Source organism: Heteronotia binoei, chromosome 10 (genome assembly GCF_032191835.1).
Source record: "Heteronotia binoei isolate CCM8104 ecotype False Entrance Well chromosome 10, APGP_CSIRO_Hbin_v1, whole genome shotgun sequence".
Lineage (NCBI taxonomy): Eukaryota > Metazoa > Chordata > Lepidosauria > Squamata > Gekkonidae > Heteronotia > Heteronotia binoei.
The window spans coordinates 87,942,592-87,966,227 of record NC_083232.1 but is presented as its reverse complement, the minus strand read 5'-3'; the positions used below and the strand labels follow the sequence as shown (position 1 = coordinate 87,966,227).

The 23,636-nt window shown below is 45.8% G+C and overlaps 1 protein-coding gene across 1 annotated transcript in view; it reads right to left on the bottom strand.

The window, feature by feature from the left end:
* The window catches only part of CNTNAP2 (contactin associated protein 2), a 1,690,081-nt gene that overhangs the window by 914,675 nt on the left and 751,770 nt on the right, over window positions 1–23,636 (bottom strand). Inside the window, exon 4 of the mRNA XM_060247763.1 lies at window positions 14,767–14,914. Coding sequence (XP_060103746.1) covers window positions 14,767–14,914 — 148 coding nt within the window. The remainder of the gene's footprint in view (window positions 1–14,766; window positions 14,915–23,636) is intronic.

The following is a 23,636-nucleotide window of genomic DNA, read 5'->3' as shown; positions in this document are numbered from 1 at the left end:
ATCCAAGATCACTACAGATGGTGACTGTAGCCATGAAATTAAAAGACCATCTTCCTTATCTTCACACCCCTTCCAACCCTCCCAGCAATTAACACAGAACAATGGTCACATTCAACAGCCAGTTTCCTTATCACTACCCTTCCAGGAAGCCCCACCAAACAATGGGCACATCGACAAACCAATTGCCCTTTCATCACACCCCCTCCAGCCTATAAATAGCAGCTCTCCAGCAGCCCTGACCCCACTCAATGCACAGCAGCCAAGAAGGTCAGAGCGCCTGCTCTTGCTGCAATGCCACTGAGGATGTTCTCCGCAGCTGAGAACTAAACGTCTGGAAGGAAAACTTTCTCCAGTAGAACACGGCACTTGAGCCCGAAAGATTCTACAAACCCTAAATTAAAAGACGTTTGCTGCTTGGGAGGACAGCTATGGCAAACCTAGCCTTAGTAGACATCGACATCACTCTGCCTACAAAGTCTGCAAAGCCAAAGCAATGGTATTCCCAGTAGTAATGTATGGCTGTGAGAGTTGGACCACAAGGAAGACTGAGCGCAGAAGAATAGATGCTTTTGAGTTGTGGTGCTGGAGAAGAATCTTGGGAGCCCCTTGGTCTGCAAGAAGATCAAATCAGTCAGTCCTCAGGCAAATTAACCCTGACTGTTCCCTGGAAGGTCAGATGCTGAAGCTGAAGCTCAACTACTTTGGCCACCAAATGAGAAGAGAGCACTCACTGGAGAAGCCCCTGATGCTGGGGAAGAGAGAAGGCAAAAGAAGAAGGGGACGGCAAAAGATGAGATGGCTGGACAGCATTACTGATGTAACAGACACAAATCTGAGCAGGCTTCGGAGGATGGTGGAAGACAGGAGGGCCTGGCGTGAATTGGTTCATGGGATCGCAAAGAATCAGACTTGACTGTGCAACTGAACAACAAATCTGACACCAAAAGGAAAAGTTGCTGTACACAGTAATTCAGTGCTCTAAGATCTTTCTACCCCAAACTGAAACATCTGCTTAGAGGATGTAGGTCACTTTAGTGAAGTTAATTCACTCTTCCTTGCAACAGTGCCATGAAACTGTGTGGAATGTCCCCAAATCAAAGCAGCATAGTTTCAGGTGCCTGACATCAAAAGCCTTCTGCCACCAGAGGGGAACCAGCCTTCTGTGGTATCAAAGAAAGGCCCTGACTCTACTCCCCAATGACTTTGCATTCATTTCCCTGCCATACAAAGGGGAACAAGAGACCCTTCAACTCAGCTGAAAATCTCCCGGGTAGGATGCAATTCGACACTGCAGTAATTAGAACTGCTGGAACAGGGAAAGATGGGATTGAAGAACTGCTCACTTGGGGCAAGAAGATGAGAGGTCGCAGGAGAGACTTTAATGGAAGAGAGCTCAGAGCACAGAACAAAGAATGAGGAGGTCAGCAGGAGAAACGCTGCTGCGGTAATAAACCGCCAAGAGATGGACAGCTCCCCAAAGCTCCTCCTTGGCTCTTTTAACTCAGTAGTCAATAAAAGGGTAGCAGTGAATCAGTTTGCTTAGAAGTGATTGTCTCTATTGAACAATTATCTATGGGAAGATGCCAAGGAATTTAAAAGAGGGTCTCATCAGCAACTCAACATAAGCCATTAGGTCCCCAGCAGAACCTTGTTTCTTGTGTCACCATGTGGAATAGTTTCTTTTCAAATCAGTTGACCTTGTCCACAGAGTGAAAACAAAGCAGCAAGTGCATTCTTCTAAAATAGGTAGTCCCCTGTGCAAGCACCAGTCGTTTCTGACTCTGGGGTGACGTCACATCACGACATTTTTGCGGCAGACTTTTTACGGGGTGGTTTGCCATTGCCTTCCCCAGTCATCTACACTTCTCCCCCCCCACCCAGCAACCAGAAGTGACATCATCGCACCGGTGACGCTACCTGAACCTAGCTTCCGCCAGGATCGAACTCAGGTCATGAGCAGAGAGCTCAGACTGCAGTACTGCAACTTTACTGCTCTGCACCGTGGGGCTCTTCTACATGTGGATATGCTAGGCTTGGCTCAGACACAATGAAAAACCATAGCTTAATAATAGATTAAAGATAGGAAGAGCCCGGTCGTGCAGAGTGGTAAGCTGCAGTACTGCAGTCTAAGCTCGGCTCACGAACTGAGTTTGATCCAAGTGGAAGCTGGGTTCAGGTAACTGGCTCAAGGTTGACTCAGTCTTCTATCCTTCTGAGGTCAGCAAAATGAGTACCCAGCTTGCGGGGGTGGGGGGGAAGTGGAGATGACTGGGGAAGGCAATGGCAACCCATTCCATAAAAAGTCTGCTGTGAAAGTGTCGTGATGTGATGCCACTCCATTACCTTTAATGATAGATTGCTTATGAAACTGAAGCTTGAGTCATAGATGTTCACTCACTGGTTTTATCACCTTCATTCTGGCCTGGCATCTCTGCAGGCAGGGGTGAACAAGCCAGGATTAAGCCAAGATCTTCTATGCTAGTACGTCATGACAAACCTAATAAGGATTAATAAACTAACTTGACGTTAACCTCAAGTTTCAGACTGAAGGTTGATGATGGAAACTTTCCGATGAGTAAGTGGGACTTGCATTCAGATGATTATCTAAATCATAGTTAAATTGAACTGTCTTGACTGAGCCATATAAGAACATAAGAGAAGCCATGTTGGATCAGGCCAATGGCCCATCTAGTCCAACACCCTGTCACACAGTGGCCAAAAATCCAGGAGCCATCAGGAAGCCCATCAGTGGGGCCAGGACATTAGAAGCCCTCCCACTGTTGCCCCCTACAAGCACCAAGAATACAGAACATCCCTGTCCCATACAGAGAGTTCCATCTATACCCTGTGGCTAATAGCCACGGATGAACCTCTGCTTCATATGTTGATCCAATCCCCTCTTGAAGCTGTCTATGCTTGTAGCCGCCACCACCTCCTGTGACAGTGAATTCCATGTGTTAATCACTCTTTGGGTGAAGAAGTACTTCCTTTTATCTGTTCTAACCCGACTGCCCAGCAATTTCATATACTGGACCTGGGGTCCTTGCATTAGAAAATCTGCACAGTTGAATGACCTGTGCATTTGATTACATTTATAGTCCACCATTAATCCAAAAAGAGATAAATTTCAGAGGGTAGATGTATTCAGATGACAAAGGCATCTTTGACTCTCAAAAGCTTATACCTCCCCTCCCCAAATCCTGTTGGTCTCTAAGGTGCAACTGGACTCCAGTCTAGCCATTTATCCAAAGAATTCAAGGTGGTTGCCTCTATTTTATCTCCTGTGAGGTTTACAGCTGACAGCAGAGTTGTATAAGAAATTTACTTCCACCCTTCTGTTAAACATAAGAACATAAGAGAAACCATATTGGATCAGGCCAATGGCCCATCCAGTCCAACACTCTGTGTCACATAAGAACATAAGAGCAGCCATATTGGATCAGACCAATGGCCCATCCAGTCCAACACTCTGTGTCACATAAGAACATAAGAAAAGCCATGTTGGATCAGGCCAATGGCCCATCCAGTCCAACACTCTGTCACACAGTGGCCAATATATGTGTGTGTGTGTGTGTGTATACACACACACATATACATACATACATACGCACATATATATATACTGTGACTAATAGCCACTGATGGACCTCTGCTCCATATTTTTATCCAATCCCCTCTTAAAGCTGGCTATGCTTGTAGCCGCCACCACCTCCTGTGGCAGTGAATTCCACATGTTAATCACCCTTTGGGAGAAGAAGTAACTCCTTTTATCTGTTCTAACCTGACTGCTCAGCAATTTCATTGAATGCCCACGAGTCCTTGTATTGTGAGAAAGGGAGAAAAGGACTTCTTTCTCTACCTTCTCCATCCCATGCATTATCTTGTAAACCTCTATCATGTCACCCCGCCGTCGACGTTGATAGCACTGCTCACCTTATTCTGCATGGAGTTCAATCAGGGATGGTCGTCGCAGACTTAAATGAAAAGTGCGAAGGTCTCCACCCCTCAAAAGGTATTATTAAAGAGAAAACTGACATGTCTTCTTTTTTTCCCACCCCCACAATGCGTTTCAGATAAAGTATAATGTAAGCAGCCATTGACAATGTCCATGATTTAAAAGACACAGTCACGTGCTCAGAAAGCATGAGAGGAAACAAAACAAGCTCCTTTGATTTAAACAATTAACAAGCAGGGACCTTATTGTACTGTCAAATCAACCAATGGGTGCATCATCAGCCAGTGATCCATAAATGACAAAGCTACTGCGGAAGCACTTTACACTTACAAGTACAGCTTCCTTTTAAGTCCTGGAGCAATCACAAGTAACCTCACATGTCAAGCCTTACAGCGGAATGGTCCCCCCCCCCTTCCGCTTTTGTTCATCAAGTGATTTCAAATTGCAATTGACCTGTTACACCAATTTGCTTAATAACAAATTACAAAGTGGCTGCTATACGATATGGACAAAAGGATTATTTTTTTTTTTAAAAAAATGTGCATTGTACCCATAAATAGAAAGCATCCATGGACATCAGTGAACAGAAATAAAGAATATGCTAGATATTGCCTTTTGATAACGACAACGTAAATGACTAGACCAATCTCCCCCGTAGAATTATTCTAAATTTCTAGCAATGGCACATCCCCGTTTAATCTGATTGTTTTATTAGATCCATGGTTCATGCCTACAACTCCTGTTTTCCTTCCAGAAGCACCTTCTGCCTGGTAGTTTTTCAGACACAGTATTTGTTCTATAACGCAAGGTGTGTCATGTGTTGATTTCAAAACCAGTTCTATAACGTTTTCCATGGAAAACTAAGAGGAGAATGGAATGGCATCAACACATCTGGGAATCATGAAAAGGAATGAGGGAAGTCTGTCCATCCATGCTGGCCTCCTTGATCTTAAAGTGGGACAGACTTGGGTAGTTTGCCTTTCTTTTTATTACCCGGTAGAGGTCAACCAGCGCAAGACAGTGAACAGCGTGCAAAATCTGAAACCAGTGAGGCCTTAATTCAAATCCCTGTTAGCAGGGCTTTTTTTTTGTAGCAGGAACTCCTTTGCATATTAGGCCACACACCCCTGATGTAGCCAATCCTCCTGGAGCTTACAGTAGGCCCTGTACTGAGAGCTCTGTAAACTCTTGGAGGATTGGCTACATCAGGGGTGTGTGGACTAATATGCAAAGGAGTTCCTGCTACAAAAAAAGCCCTGCCTGTTAGCCATATATCTCTGTAGATATGAATCTCTGAGGACCACAAGGGTAGCACAGCAGATGGAGTGTTGAAATTAGACATGGATTCAGCTTCCAGGTCAGTCATACATTTCACTGGAGATAAAATGGGGGGCAGGGAGTGTATACCTTGAAGTTCCTGAGTTCCTTGAAGAAATGGCGGTGGCATAAAAGTAATACAATATAAGCATCATGAAACTGGTGCAGTTTTTCTAATGGAACTCCAGGTCCGGTTCAACCCAGCACAATGCAAAAGCCCATTGGGTGGTTTTCAGGGACTCACTAATTCACATGGGGATAGTTTCCTGTTCATTCCTGGTGCATATTTGATAAATGATATAAGTTGGCATATACAAAATAGACTTCTTGAAGGGATATCTCAGATGTTTGCTAGTCTGGGTCACCGGGGTTTACTTAGTGTTGCCTAGGGAAGACATGGAAGTAGTGACAGACTTCACATTTCTGGGATCCAAGATCACTGCAGATGGTGACTGTAGCCATGAAATTAAAAGACGTTTGCTCCTTGGGAGGACAGCTATGGCAAACCTGGGCAGTATAATAAAAAGGAGAGACATCAGCCTGCCAACAAAAGTCTGTATAGTCAAAGCGATGGTATACCCAGTAGTAATGTATGGCTGTGAGAGCTGGACCACAAGGAAGGCCAAGCGCAGAAGAATAGATGCTTTTGAGCTGTGGTGCTGGAGAAGAATCTTGAGAGTCCCTTGGACTGCAAGAAGATCAAATCAGTCAGTCCTAAGGGAAATCAACCTAGACTGTTCCCTGGAAAGTCAGATGCTGAAGCTGAAGCTCAAATACTTTGGCCACCAAATGAGAAGGGAGAACTCCCTGGAGAAGACCCTGATGCTGGGAAAGACAGAAGGCAAAAGAAGGGGACGGCAAGAGGAGATGAATGGACAGTGTTACTGATGTAACAAACACGAATTTGAGCAGACTTTGGAGGATGGTGGAAGACAGGAGGGCCTGGCGTGACTTTGTCCATGGGGTCACAAAGAGGTGAACTGAATTGTGCAACTGAACCACAAAAGGGCTACTTTCCACTTGTGGAACACTGTATTTCCTGCTTTGTGTCACTATCATTACAGGAAGGGCAGGGGTCGTTTCGTAGAAAAAGAGGTGGTGGAGCTCATCCAGGAATTGTTATGCAGCTGCACCTACTATTCAATGGATAAGGTGGGAAGGAGGAGGTGGAACTCTCAGAGAGGTTCAGGAGTTGCGCTCCTGTGAGCTCCCGCTGAATCTGAGGCCTGAGGAAGGGTATAATTTTAAAAAAGAAGAGAGACATGATCTGTGTATAAGCAAAGAACCAGAATGAGGCCCTTTTTCTTGTTGCCGTTTTCCTTTTGGTCCTGCATGCCGTATCAGTGAATGATCCACAGACAGACACATTGTAATCTGAAGCTAGATGTTCAAGTTCCAATGAATGTGTACCAAAACCTGAACATGTGTTATGGAACTGTTTTCTAGCATTACGCCCTCTGCACCGCAAACATTAATCTCTAAGAATTGTCTAGCAATATAGAAAAATCTGGCCTTCCTTTCAAAGTTTCCAAATGATACGAATTTACTTAATTTTGCAATGTTCCGATTTACACAGGGAACACAACACACACTGTAGATGCAAGGGAGCAACATATGGCTTCTAATTACCTCCTTATTTGAAATTGTATTTGTACCACTTGCTTTGCAAACAATCAGGCACATTGTTTGGGAAAAAAAACAGTTCCTTTAATTGCCACACAAATTCTGCGCGTGTGGTAAAAATGATTACTTACTGACAAACAGAACCACATCTCTATGCATAGAGGAAACAATGGATCCCTCTTTCTATTCTGTTGATCACACAATGCAGAAAAAGGAACGGTATTAACAGCATCCTGAAGTACATACGTTTCTCACATTGAGACCTACAGCATAAAAGCCATTGTACAGGTGCTTTTAACATGTTCAGAGGGAACACGTCATTGATATCGATGCAGTAACATGGCCAAGAAAGAGTTAGATGCTCTTCCACTGGTAGCAATGGAAGGGAATTCACATGACAAAACTGGGTTGGATCCAACCAGTTTTTCTCCTGGAGAAAGAGAGAGAATCATGGGACTTGGATTTGCGAAAATGTGGGATGGGGATTGTCGTATGGAGGGAAGTTGGGTAAGTGAAAACAGCTGGCTAGATCCAACCCACTGGGTTCCTCCAGTGCAGGAATGATTGCTTGCACAAATATGGGTTCCAGCTCAGAACTACTCCCTTGGTGACAACATCCATTACCATGAAAATTACTATATCACTCCTATATTATTATATCACTCCTATATTATACCAAACTAGTGTAGTGGTTAAGTGTGCAGACTCTTATCTGGGAGAACTGAGTTTGATTCTCCACTCCTCCACTGGCAGCTGCTGGAATGGCCTTGGGTCAGCCATAGCTCTGGCAGAGGTTGTCCTTGAAAGGGCAGCTGCTGTGAGAGTACTCTCAGCCCCACCCACCTCACCGGGTGTCTGTTGTGGAGGAAGAAGATAAAGGAGATTGTGAGCCGCTCTGAGACTATGAGTGGAGGGCGGGATATAAATCCAATATCTTCTTCTTCCTGTTTGGCACCTGGTATGAATATCACTTAATGACTGCATCTTCAGATGTGTGATTTGTGTGTGCAAAAACATTGAATACCACAAGTAGAATTTGCATGGTCCAAATCGAACAGTTTTGGACTTCCAGGGAACCACCACTCACATTTCTGAGAAACAATTTATTCATATGGGGGCTGCTTAAATGGAGCCTTTACACCACCAGGCTACAAGCCTAGTCTTACACATCCCATCCCCACTCCCCCACCCCAATGTAGATAGCTTACATATTCCTCAATGAGTCTGAAATCTGCTCTTGTGCTCCACAGTGAGTCAATGATGAAGAGAAACCAAATGAAGTACATGCATATGTGAACATATCCCAAGCGAACATAATACTCCTGTCAAATGCAGCAATGTTTTCCTTAATTACTTCCATTATCATTCATCAATGGCCCACAGTAGTTAAGAAACTGATAAAGAATAAGGGACCATTTGCAAATAATCCTCAGAGATAGTATCCCGTGACTGTTTTTTTTCATTTATCAAAAAGGTAAAAAGGAGTCACTAATGAATTTAAGAACGTAAGAAGAGCCCTGCTGAATCAGACCAATAGTTCATCTTCTCTAGCATTCTGTCTCACTCAGTGTCCTCTGGAGGGCCAACAACAGGGCATAGAGGCCAAGACATTCCCCTGATTTTGCCTTCTGGCTCTGGAATTCAGAGGTTTAGTGCCTCTGAATGTGGAAATACCCCTCTACTCAACATCATGGGAAACCAGGATTCTTTTCAAGTTTTTTTTGTTGTATATTAGATCTTAAAGTGAAGAAAACAAGTTTGGAGCATGGACATGACTTCACAATACATGCCTTGAAGGGTTTTTGTTAATAGAAACATTGCAGATAGGTAAATTTACATAACTGTTTAGGCTCAGGTGTCAGTAAACTAAAACAGGAGATATTGACCGAATGGATCCAGTCATCTCTCATGATCTTGAGGAAAGTGGTTGTCATTGTTGTGTTTATGGGGTATTTGGGAATGCCAACACTGGCAATTAGGGACATGACACAAAGTCAGCTTTCCATCATGAGCCAGACTGGATTTTGATACAACATGAAGAAGTGTATTATATCTGTCAAGCAGAACCCTGAGCTCTGATTTTGTGAAATGAGCTCCACATTTTCTAAGCAGGTTCAGGGAGACAAATTCCTTTACCCCACCCTCCAAAATGAAGAAAGTGTCCCCGAAATGTTATATGTGGATGAGAGATGAATGCATCTGACAATCGTCATAGAACCAAGGTTCATTCGGTGGAAGAACCAAGTATATTATTCATGTAAAAAGGAAGATCACAAGCATGATAAACTCATCATTATCCGCAACATGGACTAGCTTAGAAAACCGGATTCTACAAATATATGGGAATGACAACACGCGTTTTGTACAACTCTATGTGGACAGACAAATCTGTGCAATGGGTCTTCAAGACTATTCATATCTAGTCCAGGCCCGGGGGTAGGAGTGCATGCTTGCTGCCATGCCCCCCAAATCTTGCGATGGCAGTGGACGGCACTGGGCATGGGGAGATGGATGGCAGCGGGTGTGGGGAGGCAGACAGCAGTGGGCACGGGGAGGCGGACAGCAGTGGGCATGGGGAGGCGGACGGCAGCAGGTGTGGGGAGGTGGACAGCAGCTGGCACAGGGAGGCGGACAGCAGCAGGTGTGGGGAGGTGGACAGCAGTGGGCACGGGGAGGCGGACAGCAGCGGCTGCGGGGAGGCGGACGGCAGCAGGTGTGGGGAGAGTACCTCATGGCGCCCTTAGGCCAAGTGGCACACTATGTGGCCGCCTACTTGGCCTGCTCCCACGTGCTGGCTCTGATCTAGTCTTTTCAATAGGAGGAAACTTTTTAATCTGAAAATGTATTTCTGGCAAGTGCTTCTTGCTTTTGTGGGAGAATTCGAATTTTTATTCTTTGGCAAACCAGGTCAGAATTCTGTGAACCCTTCACTAAAATATTCATTATATGCTGATAAAATATTCACATTGTCATAATAATCTTGCTTTCCTCTCCTGGCATCTCAAAGACAATGTTGAGAGATTTAATGGGGTTGCCAAGTGGTAGCTGAAGAACTGGGAATTAGAACTGATTTCCCTGTGACAGAGATCAGTTCCCCTGGAGAAAAAGGCTGCTTTGGAAAATGGACTCTATGACATTATAAGTCACTGAAATCTCTCCCCTCCCCAAATCCTGCCATCCCCACACTCCACTCTCCCATCTCCAGGAATTTCCCAACTTGGAGTTGGCAACCCTATGTGCTGCTCAGGGCACACTTTCAACATGCACATATTAATACCAGAAAGCAAGTGGGTTATCCTAAAGGAAGGCTTGTTTACGTGTAACTGTCCCATGACTTTCCAAACTGCATTTAAAGCAGAAGGCCCCTTTGCTTTTCAGAAAACACCCAAGGCAGTTAAGTATGTTAGATCACTGAACCAGCTCACCCCCCCTGCTCTGGAATGAAGGTATAACGGACTGTCTGGTGAGCAGAATGTATAGTATTCTCACAAATTCCGTTCAAGGCTACTTTTAGCAACTCCAGCAACATATCAAATCCTTTCCTCCACACACACTCACATACTGGACCCTGCACCTTAAAGCTGTTTGCAGGTAGGCCTTAGAATAGTGTCTCAAAGAGTACTACCTTGACTCTCACTGTCAAACCTGGTGGTGAGTAGTACAAAAGAGCAAATGTCCAGTAGCACCTTAAAGGCTAACAACGTTTGTGGCGGGGTCTCTGAAGAACTGAGCAGTGACTCACGAAAGCTCATTCCCTGCCGCAAATTTTTGTCGGTCTTTCCGGCGCTACTGGACTCTTTTCTGCTGCTACGGACTACCGTATCTTGATCTATACCCAAATAGTGAGCGTTAGGGACTGACGAAAGCTCCCTTTATGCTCCTCAAAAGAGCACCTCAAAGAAAGCATAGTCCACCCTTGGGGTCATGAACTCTCCTCACTGCCTCTTCAGTGTGGCTCTCTGGGAAATCACTGATGCTCAGATCCTGAAGGGAACATTTCAGTCATACGGAAATCCCAAATTGTTTCTTCAGCTACCTCCTGTCATCCCATCTTAGCCCCGGTTGTTGAAGCAAAAAAGAAATGCCAGTGACAAGTAACAAATCAATTTGTATTAAGCCTAAAAATAAACTGCCCCCGTTGCGGTTCATATTTTATTCTAGACGTGCAGAGCATCACACGCAGAAGCAGACCCTTCAGCCTAAAGCCGGCAGCGTAGAAATCAGACCCCGTCAACCCTGAAATCTGGTGAACTTCTCCATTTTGGAGAGAGCAACACCTGATTTCCCAGGCGATCGACTCACTGTGGACAAACTGATCGGCCATTGCTTAAAAAGCATCAAGGCAGCAGAATGCCAGCCGGAACTGTCATGGGCATTCACTTCAGCAAAACAGCTTGCAAGGCTACGCAAAACAGACGCTGTGGCAATTCCTGAAAGGTAAGTGTCCCACCTCTACCTGCCACAGGAGAATGAAAGAACACCTGTGCGGCTCCGTTTCCCAACCACTTGCTTTAAAGGCCACACGTTCAAGAACCTCTTTCCCTTCTTTGCAAACGCGGCATCCGCAAGAGACACAATATTAGTTGCAGTAACTAAAGTGCATAAAATTGCCATCTAAACATAGCCAGTGATTAGAGTATCACTCTGGGATCCTAGTAGGGGTACAGTCCCCATCAAAGTCGTGAAATTACTTTGGGCCAGTCATTCTCTGTCAAGCTAGAAGATAACATGGAGGAGAGAGAACCACATATACTGCCCTAAGCTCTTTGTGGGAAAGGTTGTAATATGAATATTGTATGAATATTCGAATACAAAGGGTACAATATGAATATTTGTACAATACGAATATGATACAGACAGAGATACCAGACCAACCTAGGTTTCTTCCTCTTCCAGTCAGTCAATATTAGCCTTGACCACATGGTTCCTTCACAAAGCCAAGTGTTGGGTGGAAGGAGGTAGTGAGAGAAGTTACCTTCTACAGCACTGCCATACATGTTTGGTTTGGGTATGCAAAACTTACGTACAAACCACAGAGTGGCTTTGGGACTACTCTGGTTCTTAGCCTGACCTATGTAATTCAAGTTGTTGTAAAGTATCACCTAAAGCTTTTGGGGGAGGAAAAAGGATGAAAAATGTCACCACCACTATTAGCATATCTGAACAGGCCCTCTAGTTCAGTGGCCCCCAACCTTTTGGGCACCAGGGACCAGTTTTCTAAAAGATAGCTTTTCCACGGACCAGTGGGGGCCGGGCGTTGCTGGGTGTTTTACCACCTGTGTCTGCCTTTATGTTCCCCCTGCCCATGCCATATCCCTGCCCTCCATGGTTTTTTTTTTTAAAGGCGGGGGAGACTGGGGCTGCTTCTGCCTCCTCCTCCCATTTATAGACCCCCCAAGGATCAGCTGATTGATGGAGGTCTATAAATGAGGGGTAGGCTTAGGTCACAGCAGCGCTGCCCCTTCTGCCGGCCTGGGAGCCTGCAATGGGAGGCAGCCTTGGAGTGAGGCCATGCTACCTCTTTAGTCTGGGGCTGCTCTGCCTCACTCTGCGGCCCAGTTGCTAGCAGGCCATGGACTGCTACCGGCCCATGGACCGGTGGTTGGGGACCCCTGCTCTAGTTCCATGAGAGGTTGTTGTTCAACCTTTCCATGTCTCAATGGACAAAATTGCAATGTGGCAGATAATTTACTGCATAGCCTAGACAGAAGCTTGGAGTTCTTGTCCTGGTATGGCTGGCAGTATGGAGTGAGTCGTTTCCAGAAATAACATGAACTATTAAGGAAACCTGTAGAGTTTTGATATGACAGTCATGAGTATAAACCCATGAATTTCATTATCCTTTGCATTTACTCCCCCCCTTAGGCTTTTTAAGTACATTTTTGTTCCATGCTCTAAATGCTTTGTTCTTATTCCAGTTCATTCAGAACTCTACAATACTTGTCTCAACAGCAGCGGAGCTATACAGAGTGAAAAGAATGACTGACAAGAGCGGAGATTATCATGACACTGTTGGGGAAAAAAGGGTGCCTAGAAAACTAGAAGTGTAACACCAGAAACCTAATTGTAGCATATCCTGAGTGTTCAGACTGTTTCACGTACATATTCTCTCCATAACCCTTACAACAAATCAGTATTGTTATTCCCACAACTGCAGAACAATGGGCTGAAAGACAACTTATCCAAGGCCACTGTGAGGTCACGATTTGCAGCAGGCATTACCTGGGTCACAGCTCAGTCACTATGATACATTATCCCTGTATCTAATATCCAGCTCTAGCCACTGCTCATGAGGATAATAAACACTGCACAAAATGGCCAACCATAGCTACCATTCAGGGGTCTGCAAACCCCTTTGGATTTGAGGATAAATACTATTTGTTCTAAAATGTGTGTGGGGAGTAATTCCCTCCATATCTTAAAAGTGATGCATGCACATCCAAACCCTCCATCAAAACTGAAACACTAAGACAGTGGTGCTAGCCACTACTACAATCGGGGGGAAAGGAAGGGAATTGAATCAAAGTTGATGAAGAAAAGGATGGAGCCAAAGGAGCAGGAATAAAAGAGAGACCGATTTCCCACAAGCCTTATGCCGCTCTCATGCTCCTCTTCTCTGCGGGGGTTCAGTCGGATTTCACACTCTCTGCAACTAGCTTTGTCTTTTTCGGGTGGCTTGCAGAAACCTCTAAAAACCAGTTTCCGTTTGCCGCATGAAATAGGTGAAGCCAGTTGCAGCCCCAGGGCAGATAGTGTGAAATCCAACGGAACCCCCACAGAAAAGAGGAGAGCGGCGTAAGGCTAGCGGGAAATCGGTCAGAGTCAACATCACTGAGGAGGGCTGGTAGAGGGAATAGGATTCTTTCTCCTCCGTAAGTCCTCATAGACCTCAACATATTATATATAGCCGTAGAAAAGAGCAAGAGCCCAGTAGCACCTTCGAGACTAACACAATTTGTGGTGGGGTATGAGCTTTCAGCAGTCATTCTTGATATCTTAAGAAGTGAGCAGTGACTCATACTAGCTCATACCATGTTGCAAATTTTATTTGCGACTGGACTCTCGCTCTTTTCTACGGCTGCAGACAAACACAGGTACTCGTCTTGATCTACCTCCAAGTATGATATATAGTTTGCATACATCATAGAGACGGAAGTTGGGCTTTTTCTTGCTCACCATCATAGGGCAATATGCAGCAAGGTAAAAAGATCTTTGAGAAAACAGACATGGAAGAACAGATTAGACCAGGGGTGTCAAACATGCAGTCTGGGGGCTGAATCAGGCCCCTGGAGGGCTCCAATCAGGCCCCCGAGCAACCGGCTGTCATCCTTTCCTTTTCTCTCTTGCTTCCTTCTGCATCACAGCTTGCTTTGCAAGGCTTGCTCAATAGCACAGGAGCTACAGAGCAAAGCCTCTGTTTTCTTCATTGGCTGAGGCTCCTCCCTTGGGGAGGAAGGGGGAAGGAATAGCTTGCTTTGCCAGGCTCTCTCAATCGCACAGCAGAGCTACTGAGCCAAGCCTCTCTTCATTCTATTGGCTGAGGCTCCTCCCCCTCCTGGTCTTCTGGGGAAAGAAGGAAAGAGCCAGAGCTTCCTTTGCACAGTTCCCTGGATCCCACGGGAGAAATACAAAGACAGCACCTTTAAGACCAATGAGTGCTCATGTTTTTAGCATGTTTTTTTTAAAAAAATCTTTAATTTATGTTTGTCTGTGTCCTTTATAAAGTTTATATCTCTGCTACCTAATCTTAAATAGGTACACACATTGCCCAGCCTGACATGGCCCGGCCCGACAAAGTCTCATTTACGTCAGATTCAGCCCTCATAACAAACGAGTTTGACACCCCTGGATTAGACGTTCGAAGGACTTACAGTATGGACAGCCATAGACCTCAGTCCTCAATCCAATCTGACCCTCTCCACTCCAGTCAAGAGGAAGTATCCGTACATAGCGTGCTACCACTGGATGCTGTAAATCGTGTCGCACCACACCATCAGAATTTAGATTTCCCGGAAATGCCTAGAACAAAAGAAAACAAACATCCTTTCAGCATGTAATGCCAGTAAGATGCTATAGAACCATTTGGCATGGATATGTATGAATATGAACATATGAACCTCTGAAGCTGCCTTATACTCAGCCAGACCCTTGGTCCATCAAAGTCAGTCTTGTCTACTCAGACTGGCAGCAGCTCTCCAGGGTCTCAAGCTGAGGTTTTTCACACCTTTCTGCCTGGACCCTTTTTTGGAGATGCCGGGGATTGAACTTGGGACCTTCTGCTTCCCAAGCAGATGCTCTACCACTGAGCCACCGTCTGAATGTAGGCTACTGCCCTGGTTCTTGCATTTAGGCAGGGGTGGCACTGTAGAAGTATGGGGCAGGAATGTTATGAACCTCTTCCATCTACTAGAGAGAAGATCTTCTGTGTGAACTTTGTCACAGGAAAGAAACTGCTCAAATTGGATCTTCATGTGATGGAGCACTCTTGTAGAGCAGAGGTCCCCAACCCCTGGTCCATGGACCGGTACCAGTTCATGGCCTGTTAGCAACCGGGCTGTGAGTTGTATAATTATTTCATTATATATTACATTGTAGCAATAATAATAATAAGACAACATTGGATTTATATCCTGCCCTCCACTCTGAATTCTCAGAGTGGCTCACAATCGCCTTTATCTTCCTCCCCCACAACAGACACCCTGTGAGGTAGGTGGGGCTGTGAGAGCTCTCCTCAGAACCTGCCCTTTCAAGGACAACTCTGAGAGAGTTATGGCTGACCCAAAGCCATCCCAGCAGCTGCAAGAGGAGGAGTGGGAAATCAAGCCTGGTTCTCCCAGATAAGGGTCCGCACACTTCACCACCATACCAAACTAATAGAAATAAAGTGCACAATTGTATCATCCTGAAACCATCGCGCCCCCTTCCCTGGTCCGTAGAAAATTTGTCTTCTGCAAAACCGGTCCCTGGTGCCAAAAAGGTTGGGGACCTCTGCTGCACTCAGAATTAGGGATGCCAGCTCTGGGTTGGGAAATACCTGCAGATTTGGGGTGGGGTGGAGGCTGGGGAGGGCCGGGTTTGGGGATGGGAGGGGATGGACCACAGCAAGGTATAGAGCAGGGGTGGTCAACGGTAGCTTTCCAGATATTTTTTGCCTACAACTCCCACCAGCCCCAGCCATGCAAAAAAACATCTGGAGAGCTACCACTGGCCACCCCTGGTATAGAGCCATAGAGTCTATTCCATGGAGCTGCTCCTCATCAGCCTATCTGCTTAGTAATCCACTCCAGAAGGCTCTCACAGGCCCATCTTTCTCACCAAACACCAACCCACAACATCCCGGCTCACATCAAGCTCCCACCACCAGCATCAGTTCAAACTCTGATGGATCCAGATTTGACTGCCTGGGCTGTACACCTGGACACAGTCTCCTGAGCTTTATGACACCACTGCACTTGGTCATGACATCACACAGCTGACCTCCCAACTGGCCTTAACTTAGCAGCTTGGTCCCTCCTTTGCTGGCTATAAAAGAGAGGCAGCTTCATAGGGCTTCATTATTGTGTGTCTTTGAAAACCCCTTTGGCCTTTTAAAAGAAGGAGGAGGAGGAGGAGACTGTAGATTTATACCCCACCCTTCTCTCTGAATCAGAGACTCAGAGTGCCTTACAATCTCCTTTTTCGTCTCCTCCCACAACAGACACCCTGTGAGGTGGGTGGGGCTGAGAGGGCTCTCACAGCAGCTGCCCTTTCAAAGGCAACTCCTACAAGAGCTATGGCTAACCCAAGGCCATTCCAGCAGGTACATGTGGAGGAGTGGGGAATCAAACCCGGTTCTGGCTCTCCTAAAAGAGAGAGGGCAGCTTCACACGACTTCTTTATTGTGTGTCTTTGAAAATCCCTTTGGCCTTTTACAGTAGCCTTTTACAGTAGCCTCCCACAGTGTGGCAGAGCATCAGAAAAGCTAGAAATCCAAAAAGCAGAATCTTTATCCAGAATGAGCATCCCTTTGCTGCACGGCACTTTTTTTAGAAAAGGCAGGCCTGATATCTAATAACTGGCGGCAGCCTTCGCTTGAACTAATTGGAACCGGGCCACCACATTAATGACAGGCCTAGATGCACGACGGCACGTCCCTGAAATGTTCTCAAAATGCATCCACGCTATAAATTGAAAGCAAATTTAGAGTTCATTGCCACAGTGCATGGCCAAAGAACCCTGGGATTGTGGATCAGCAAACGGGTGGAGGGAAAGGGGTTCTGCCAAACTGTTCTCAGCACATTTGCAAAATTACAGTTCCCAGAGGATTTCTTTGGGAGAAATCATGACAATTAAACTGGCCTAAAATAAACCAATTTCACACCAGACTTTTAATCCTGGTCTAGCCCTGTCCCCAAGCTGACATTCTACACTAAGAATCGTAGAGTCATAGAGTTGCTTTCTCTGATTCTAGTGGAGAATGTCAGTTTGGGAACAGGGTTAAACCAGGATTAAAGGTCTAGTGTGAAATTGGTCTGGATGTACATTTGCATCATAACAGCATCCTCCTACAAGAACATTTTTTTTTTTTTTTGGTTCAAAGTCTGCAGACAACAAATGGTCGAAATTTCCCTATAATGCTTCCTTTGCCTTTCTCTTTCATTAAGACTGAGTCATATCATGATGTTAATTTCCAAGCAATCCTTGTTGAATCAAAAATCAAGGGGCGTTTTCACACTGACCTAACTCTGGAGCGAGGTCCCTCTTCACCGCGCAGCATCTGCGCGGATTTCACACCAATTGCTCCGCAGAACCCGGAAGAGCCGCAAAGTCCCGCGGCTTTTGCGTCGCAAATGTAAACCGCCAAAAACCAGTTTACATTTGCGACGCAAAAGCCTCGGGACTTTGCGGCTCTTCCGGGTTCTGCGGAGCAATTGGTGCGAAATCCACGCAGACACTGCGCGGTGAAGAGGGACCTCGCTCCGGAGTTAGGTCAGTGTGAAAACGCCCAAGGTAAATTTGCACAAAACGTGGGTTTCCAAAGCCATACCTTGCTAATGGACATTCAGCTTTATCAAGGAAATATGGACTTCCAGAATTAGACATGCCAACCCACCATAATGTGACATTCAGGACCTTCTCCCCCCCCCCCCAAAAAAAAAAAAAACCAAACCCACCAATATTTAGACACTGTTCAGTGGTTGGAATTTGGAGTTCAAGTACTACACTTTAAAGTTTATGGACTTCTGTTCAGATCCTGTATGTCCTTCCAGAGGAAGGGCAGTGAGTGAGAAAACAGGCAGCAGGATAAGAGGAAAAAGAGACTTTCTGAAGAAGAAGAAGAAGAAGAAGAAGAAGAAGGCCATTCTCCCAGATAAGAAGAAGAAATAGAAGAAGACAATGATATTGGATTTATATCCCGCCCTCCACTCCGAAGAGTCTCAGAGTGGCTCACAATCTCCTTTATCTTTCCCCCCCACAACAAACACCCTGTGAGGTGGGTGGGGCTGGAGAGGGCTCTCACAGCAGCTGCCCTTTCGAGGACAACCTCTGCCAGAGCTATGGCTGACCCAAGGCCATTCCAGCACTTGCAAGTGGAGGAGTGGGGAATCAAACCCGGCTCTCCCAGATAAGAGTCTGCACACTAACCGCTACACCAAACTGGCTCCCATGCACCAGCTTCAGCAAGCATGACTCTAACATATGGGTGTCTTCATCATGAATCAGAAAACAAACAAATCTGTGATCTTTTGAATGCTGACAATGCAGAGAACAAGGGTTGCCAACTGCTTAGTATTTCACTGTCAGGACCAATAAATGGCTTTCTGTCAGGTAAAAAGCAATGGGGAATGAAAAGCATCCATGTTCTTTTTGCTACACTCTAGCTTTGACTAGGTGATCAGTCTATTGTTCATATTACGTATATATTAATAGTCATACCAGTCCCCAGGTCTGGGTGGGGTCCCCAGTTTTTAGGGCTTCACCCTGACATTGGCCATCTGGTTGGTGGGGGGAATCCCATCCTGAACAGCCTTGTCCCCAATACCATGACATCACACAGAAGTGATATCATCACATTGGTGACGTTTGCATGGTTGATGCTCTGCATTTGCGGCAAAACTGTACGGTTTGAGCCCAATTTTACCATTTAGTTTGCCTCAAAAGTAGAGCATTACCAATGTGATGATGTCACTTTTGCATGATGTCATCACATTGAGGACATCCCTGCCCACTCCCAGAATGCACCCCCAGATCCCCCAGAAGGGACATGGTAGCTCTAATTAATAATGATGGGTTCGATCCTACCACTCCACTCAATTCAGTGTGCAGACTTTCTCCAGATGCTCTTCCAGTGGAGGAAGGCTTCTTTGAGCCACAGGAAGGCGTTCCTGAGTAGGCTGGCAGGATGCAACTCAATAAATACATTTTTGATTTTCGGCAGGTGAAGGGATGCTGTAGAATCAAGGGGAACTGGGTTAGAAAGAGCGACAAACTGCTTGGATCCAACCCATTATCATCAGAGATTGCCAACTCTAGTCAAGACGTATTGTTGTGTTGACCAATTAGTTGAGTCCCATGTGCTGACATTGTCACATGGCACTATGAGTAAATAGCCCTTGACTACTAAAAAGGTAAAGGTAGTCCCCTGTGCAAGCACCAGTCGTTTCCGACTCTGGAGTGACGTTGCTTTCACAACATTTTCACGGCAGACTTTTTACGGGGTGGTTTGCCATTGCCTTCCCCAGTCATCTACACTTCCCCCCCCAGCAAGCTGGGTCCTCATTTTACCAACCTCGGAAGGATGGAAGGCTGAGTCAACCTCGAGCTGGCTACCTGAACCCAGCTTTCACTGGGATCGAACTCAGGCCATGAGCAGAGCTTAGGACTGCAATACTGCAGCTTTACCACTCTGCGCCATGGGGCTTTTTTGACTACTGTGCACTCTTTTTACCATACCAAACCTTTAATGGCATAACAGTTGCAAATAAAAATACACAGAATATAAAAATGTAACCATTGGAGATAAAATCAAAACGAAACCGAGCTTACAGATGCATTCATACATGGTCAGATTTAAATTTAAGGATGTCAGCCAAAATTTTTGCCACAGCCTCGCTAACCTCCCCTCTCAGTATCGTTCAATAAATAATAACAGGGAGACAGAATAGACAAATCTGGGGAGAAAGAAAGCTTGCAAAATAAATCTTTACGGAGGTTATGATAAATGGAACGATCAAGCAATATATGCTGAATTGAGTCGGGAATATTCGCTCCACAGGAACGGAGTCTGTCGCCTAAAGGGACTTGATGATATCTCCCTTGTAAAACTTTGGAGGGAAACGCATTTAGTCTAGCCAACATAAATGCCCTGCGATGACTTGGAATGGTTAAGTCTGATAGATAATGGGACATTTTGCCACAGAAAGCATAAAGAAGGAAGCTGGGGAGCAAATATAAGGGTCTGTTGGCCGTAGTTTCGTTTCCTCCAACTCCAACAATCTCAGTTTAATACATCTGAAGATATATGATTCATCAGAAGTAAAAAAAAAAATCATCAACCTCTATCCCCAACTCACTGACTCCTTGACTACTAGGCACCCATTCATGCTAAGTGTCATTCTCAACCATTACATACAGGGCCGGATTAACAGGCCAAGTAGGCACTGGCCTATGGGCCCCCATGCCTATAGGGGCCCCAGGCCCGCTTCCTCCCACCATTTCCCCTCGCTTGCAGCCCTCCCAGCCTGCACATGCAACCAGCAACTGAGCTGCTCTTTGCCTGACTTGCCTGGTGCGGCTGCTGCTGGCGGCGGTGCCAAGTTTACCTCTCCCCTGGAACTTGGTCAGAGGGGCTTTTGAGAAGGGGCCTGCAGGCTGCAGCATCGACCACAGGTGACAGGGCAAGTGCACCATCTCTGAAATAATTTGCAAGGGGGTCTATACGATTTTGACTGCCTAGGGACCCCCATAGGGTTTAATCTGGCACTGATTACATAAAGCGCAGAGGAATGACATACTACCGGAAACATTCATTTCTGAGAACTGAATTCCATCACTTTGGAAATCAAGAAAGCTCAATGTACCGCTCCAGTATCTCATTGATAAAGTTCAATGCACCCAAACAGATAAATCCCCATTCAAAATGATTACCCATGTCAATGCCTTGTGCTTTTGCAGACCGATCCTATTCAGGCTTGATCAATGCTACTATTGAGTTCAGTGCTGATCTGGATAGATGAGGCAAGCCCAATCTCGTCAGATCTTGGAAGCTAAGCAGGGCTGACCCTGACAAGTACTTGGATGGGAAACCTCCAAGGAATACCAGGGCTTGGATGCAGAGGCAGGCAATATCAAGCTGCCTCTCTGAAAAATGTCCTAGCCCTAATAGAGGTACCCAGAAGTCACCATGACTTACAGGCATGCAAACACCCCCCTCCCCCCAAAAATACTGCTATTGGGTTCAATGGGACTTACTCACAAGTAGGCTTACAAGCTAAGCAGCAAGTCTAAGCACACATGCCAGGGAGTAAGCCTAGGCTTCCCAAACCTCCCGCTCTGGCGGGAGACTTCTGGGTTCCCAGCTTCATCTCCCGCTCTCCAAAAATTGGGAAGCGGGGGTGGGGGGGTGGAGGGGGGGGAACATACCTGTAGGCTTCATGCTGTTAGCTCCTGAGCAGTTTGTAAAATGTCTGCCCCTTTAAGGATGGGCAGGAAGCAGGAAACAGGAAGGGCTTTGGAGAACGGCCCCTCCCTTTCTTTGCTTTCGTTTTCACAGCAGGTAGAGTTCTCCGGAAGAAGACCCAGTAAGTATTTGTGTGTGAGAGAGAGGGAGGGGGCAGGGAGGGGGATTCCCTGGTATGGAGGCTCTCCCCCCCTTTAGAAAGCGTGGGGGGGGAGGGAAATGTCTACTAGGCACTCTGTTATTCCCTATGGAGAACGATTCCCATAGGGAATAATAGGGAATTGATCCGTGGGTATTGGGGGCTCTGGGGGGGCTATTTTTTTAGGTAAAGGCACCAGATTTTTAGTATAGCATTTAGTGCCTCTCCCCAAAATACCCCCCAAGTTTCAAAACGATTGGACCAGAGGGTCCAATTCTATGAGCCCCAAAAGATGGTGCCCCTATCCTTAATTATTTCCTATGGAAGGAAGGCATTTAAAAAGGTGAGCTGTCCCTTTAAATGTGAGGGCCAGAACTCCCTTGGAGTTCAATTATGCTTGTCACATCCTTGTTCCTGGCTCCACCCCCAATGTCTCCTGGCCCCACCCCCAAAGTCTCCTGGCTCCACCCCCAAAGTCCCCAGATTTTTCTTTAATTGGACTTGGCAACCCTAAGTAAGCCCCACTGAATAATTATGCACAGCAGGGCCTATTTTGTAGCAGGAACTCCTTTGCATATTAGGCCACATACCCCTGATTTAGCCAATCCTCCAAGAAGAAGGTAGAAGATATTGGATTTATATCCCACTCTCTACTCTGAATCTCAGAGACTCAGAGCGGCTCACAGTCTCCTTTATCTTCCTCGCCCACACAGACACCCTGTGAGGTAGGTGGGATTGAGAGAGCTCTTACAGCAGCTGCCATTTCAAGGATAACTTCTATGAGAGCTATGGTTGACCCAAGGCCCATTCCAGCAGCTGCAAGCGGAGGAGTGGGGAAACAAACGCGGTTCTCCAAGAGTCCACGCACTTAACCATTCCACCAAACTGGCTCTTAGTACAGGGCCTTAGTACAGGGCCTACTATAAGCTACAGAAAGATTGGTGTGACGGACTCAGGAATTTAGCCTGAGAAGCTGGGGAACAGACTTGCAACAATTGGCTGAAATGTTACCCTATCAATTAAAGATTAGCAAAATGAGTCTTGGCTGAGAACACCTTAGGAGTGTTTGAGTTCTGGTTTGGGAATTTTCGAGAGAAGTCTTCAGAGAGTCTGAAGTGGGCTTAGGCCGGTCAGTTGTGAGAGCAACTGGACAAGGAGCTTAGAAAAGCCAGTGAGGCTGCGTTCCTTGTGGTTGAGCTTCTGTCTGAGAGAAAATTTGAAAGGGGCAAAACAAGGCACTTTCTGTGAAGGAAACTCTCTGAGGAAGATTTGCTAGCATATCAGGCAGTCTCCTTGTGCAAACTGAGATCACACAAACACACAGAAGAGAGGACTGGATTCTGGTGGTCAGCAGGGTTACCCAAGACTCAGACCAGAAAACAAGCTTGGCTTGAGATGCACCAGTAGTGAGCAGCTGGTATTAGACCTCAGAGGTGCGAGTCCTGGAAGTTAGCTAGTGTGGGGTGTCTGTGAGGGAGAATTAACTGGCACTAGTCAGGAGTTCTCTATGTGTGAGTGAAGAGTGACTAACAGTTTGTTATTTTTATTATTTAAATAGCCAAAGCCTAGGCCTATATCATCTAAACTGAAAATATTCTAAGTGCCCAGTAGGCACTGCCTGCCTTCCATAGAATTCAGTAGAATTCTGAAGCCTGCCTGTTTGGCAGTTTAAAAATTCTTCTGCCTGCGTTATTTTTATATTTTACCTCAGCCTGACAAATCCTCTGTGTTTAATATTTGATTAATGCTGCCAACTGATTTGCCTTTTCATATTGAATAGTTCTAATCAATATTATTTTATCCCTCTCTCTTGCCTTTTGTTATCCAATACATCTGTTTTGCGGTTTTGAATTTAAAACCGTCTGGTGCCTATTTTGGAGAGGTCTGACAGGATTTCTGAGCGTGTGCATGAGGGACTGAGGGAAGGTGACTGGGGAGAAATT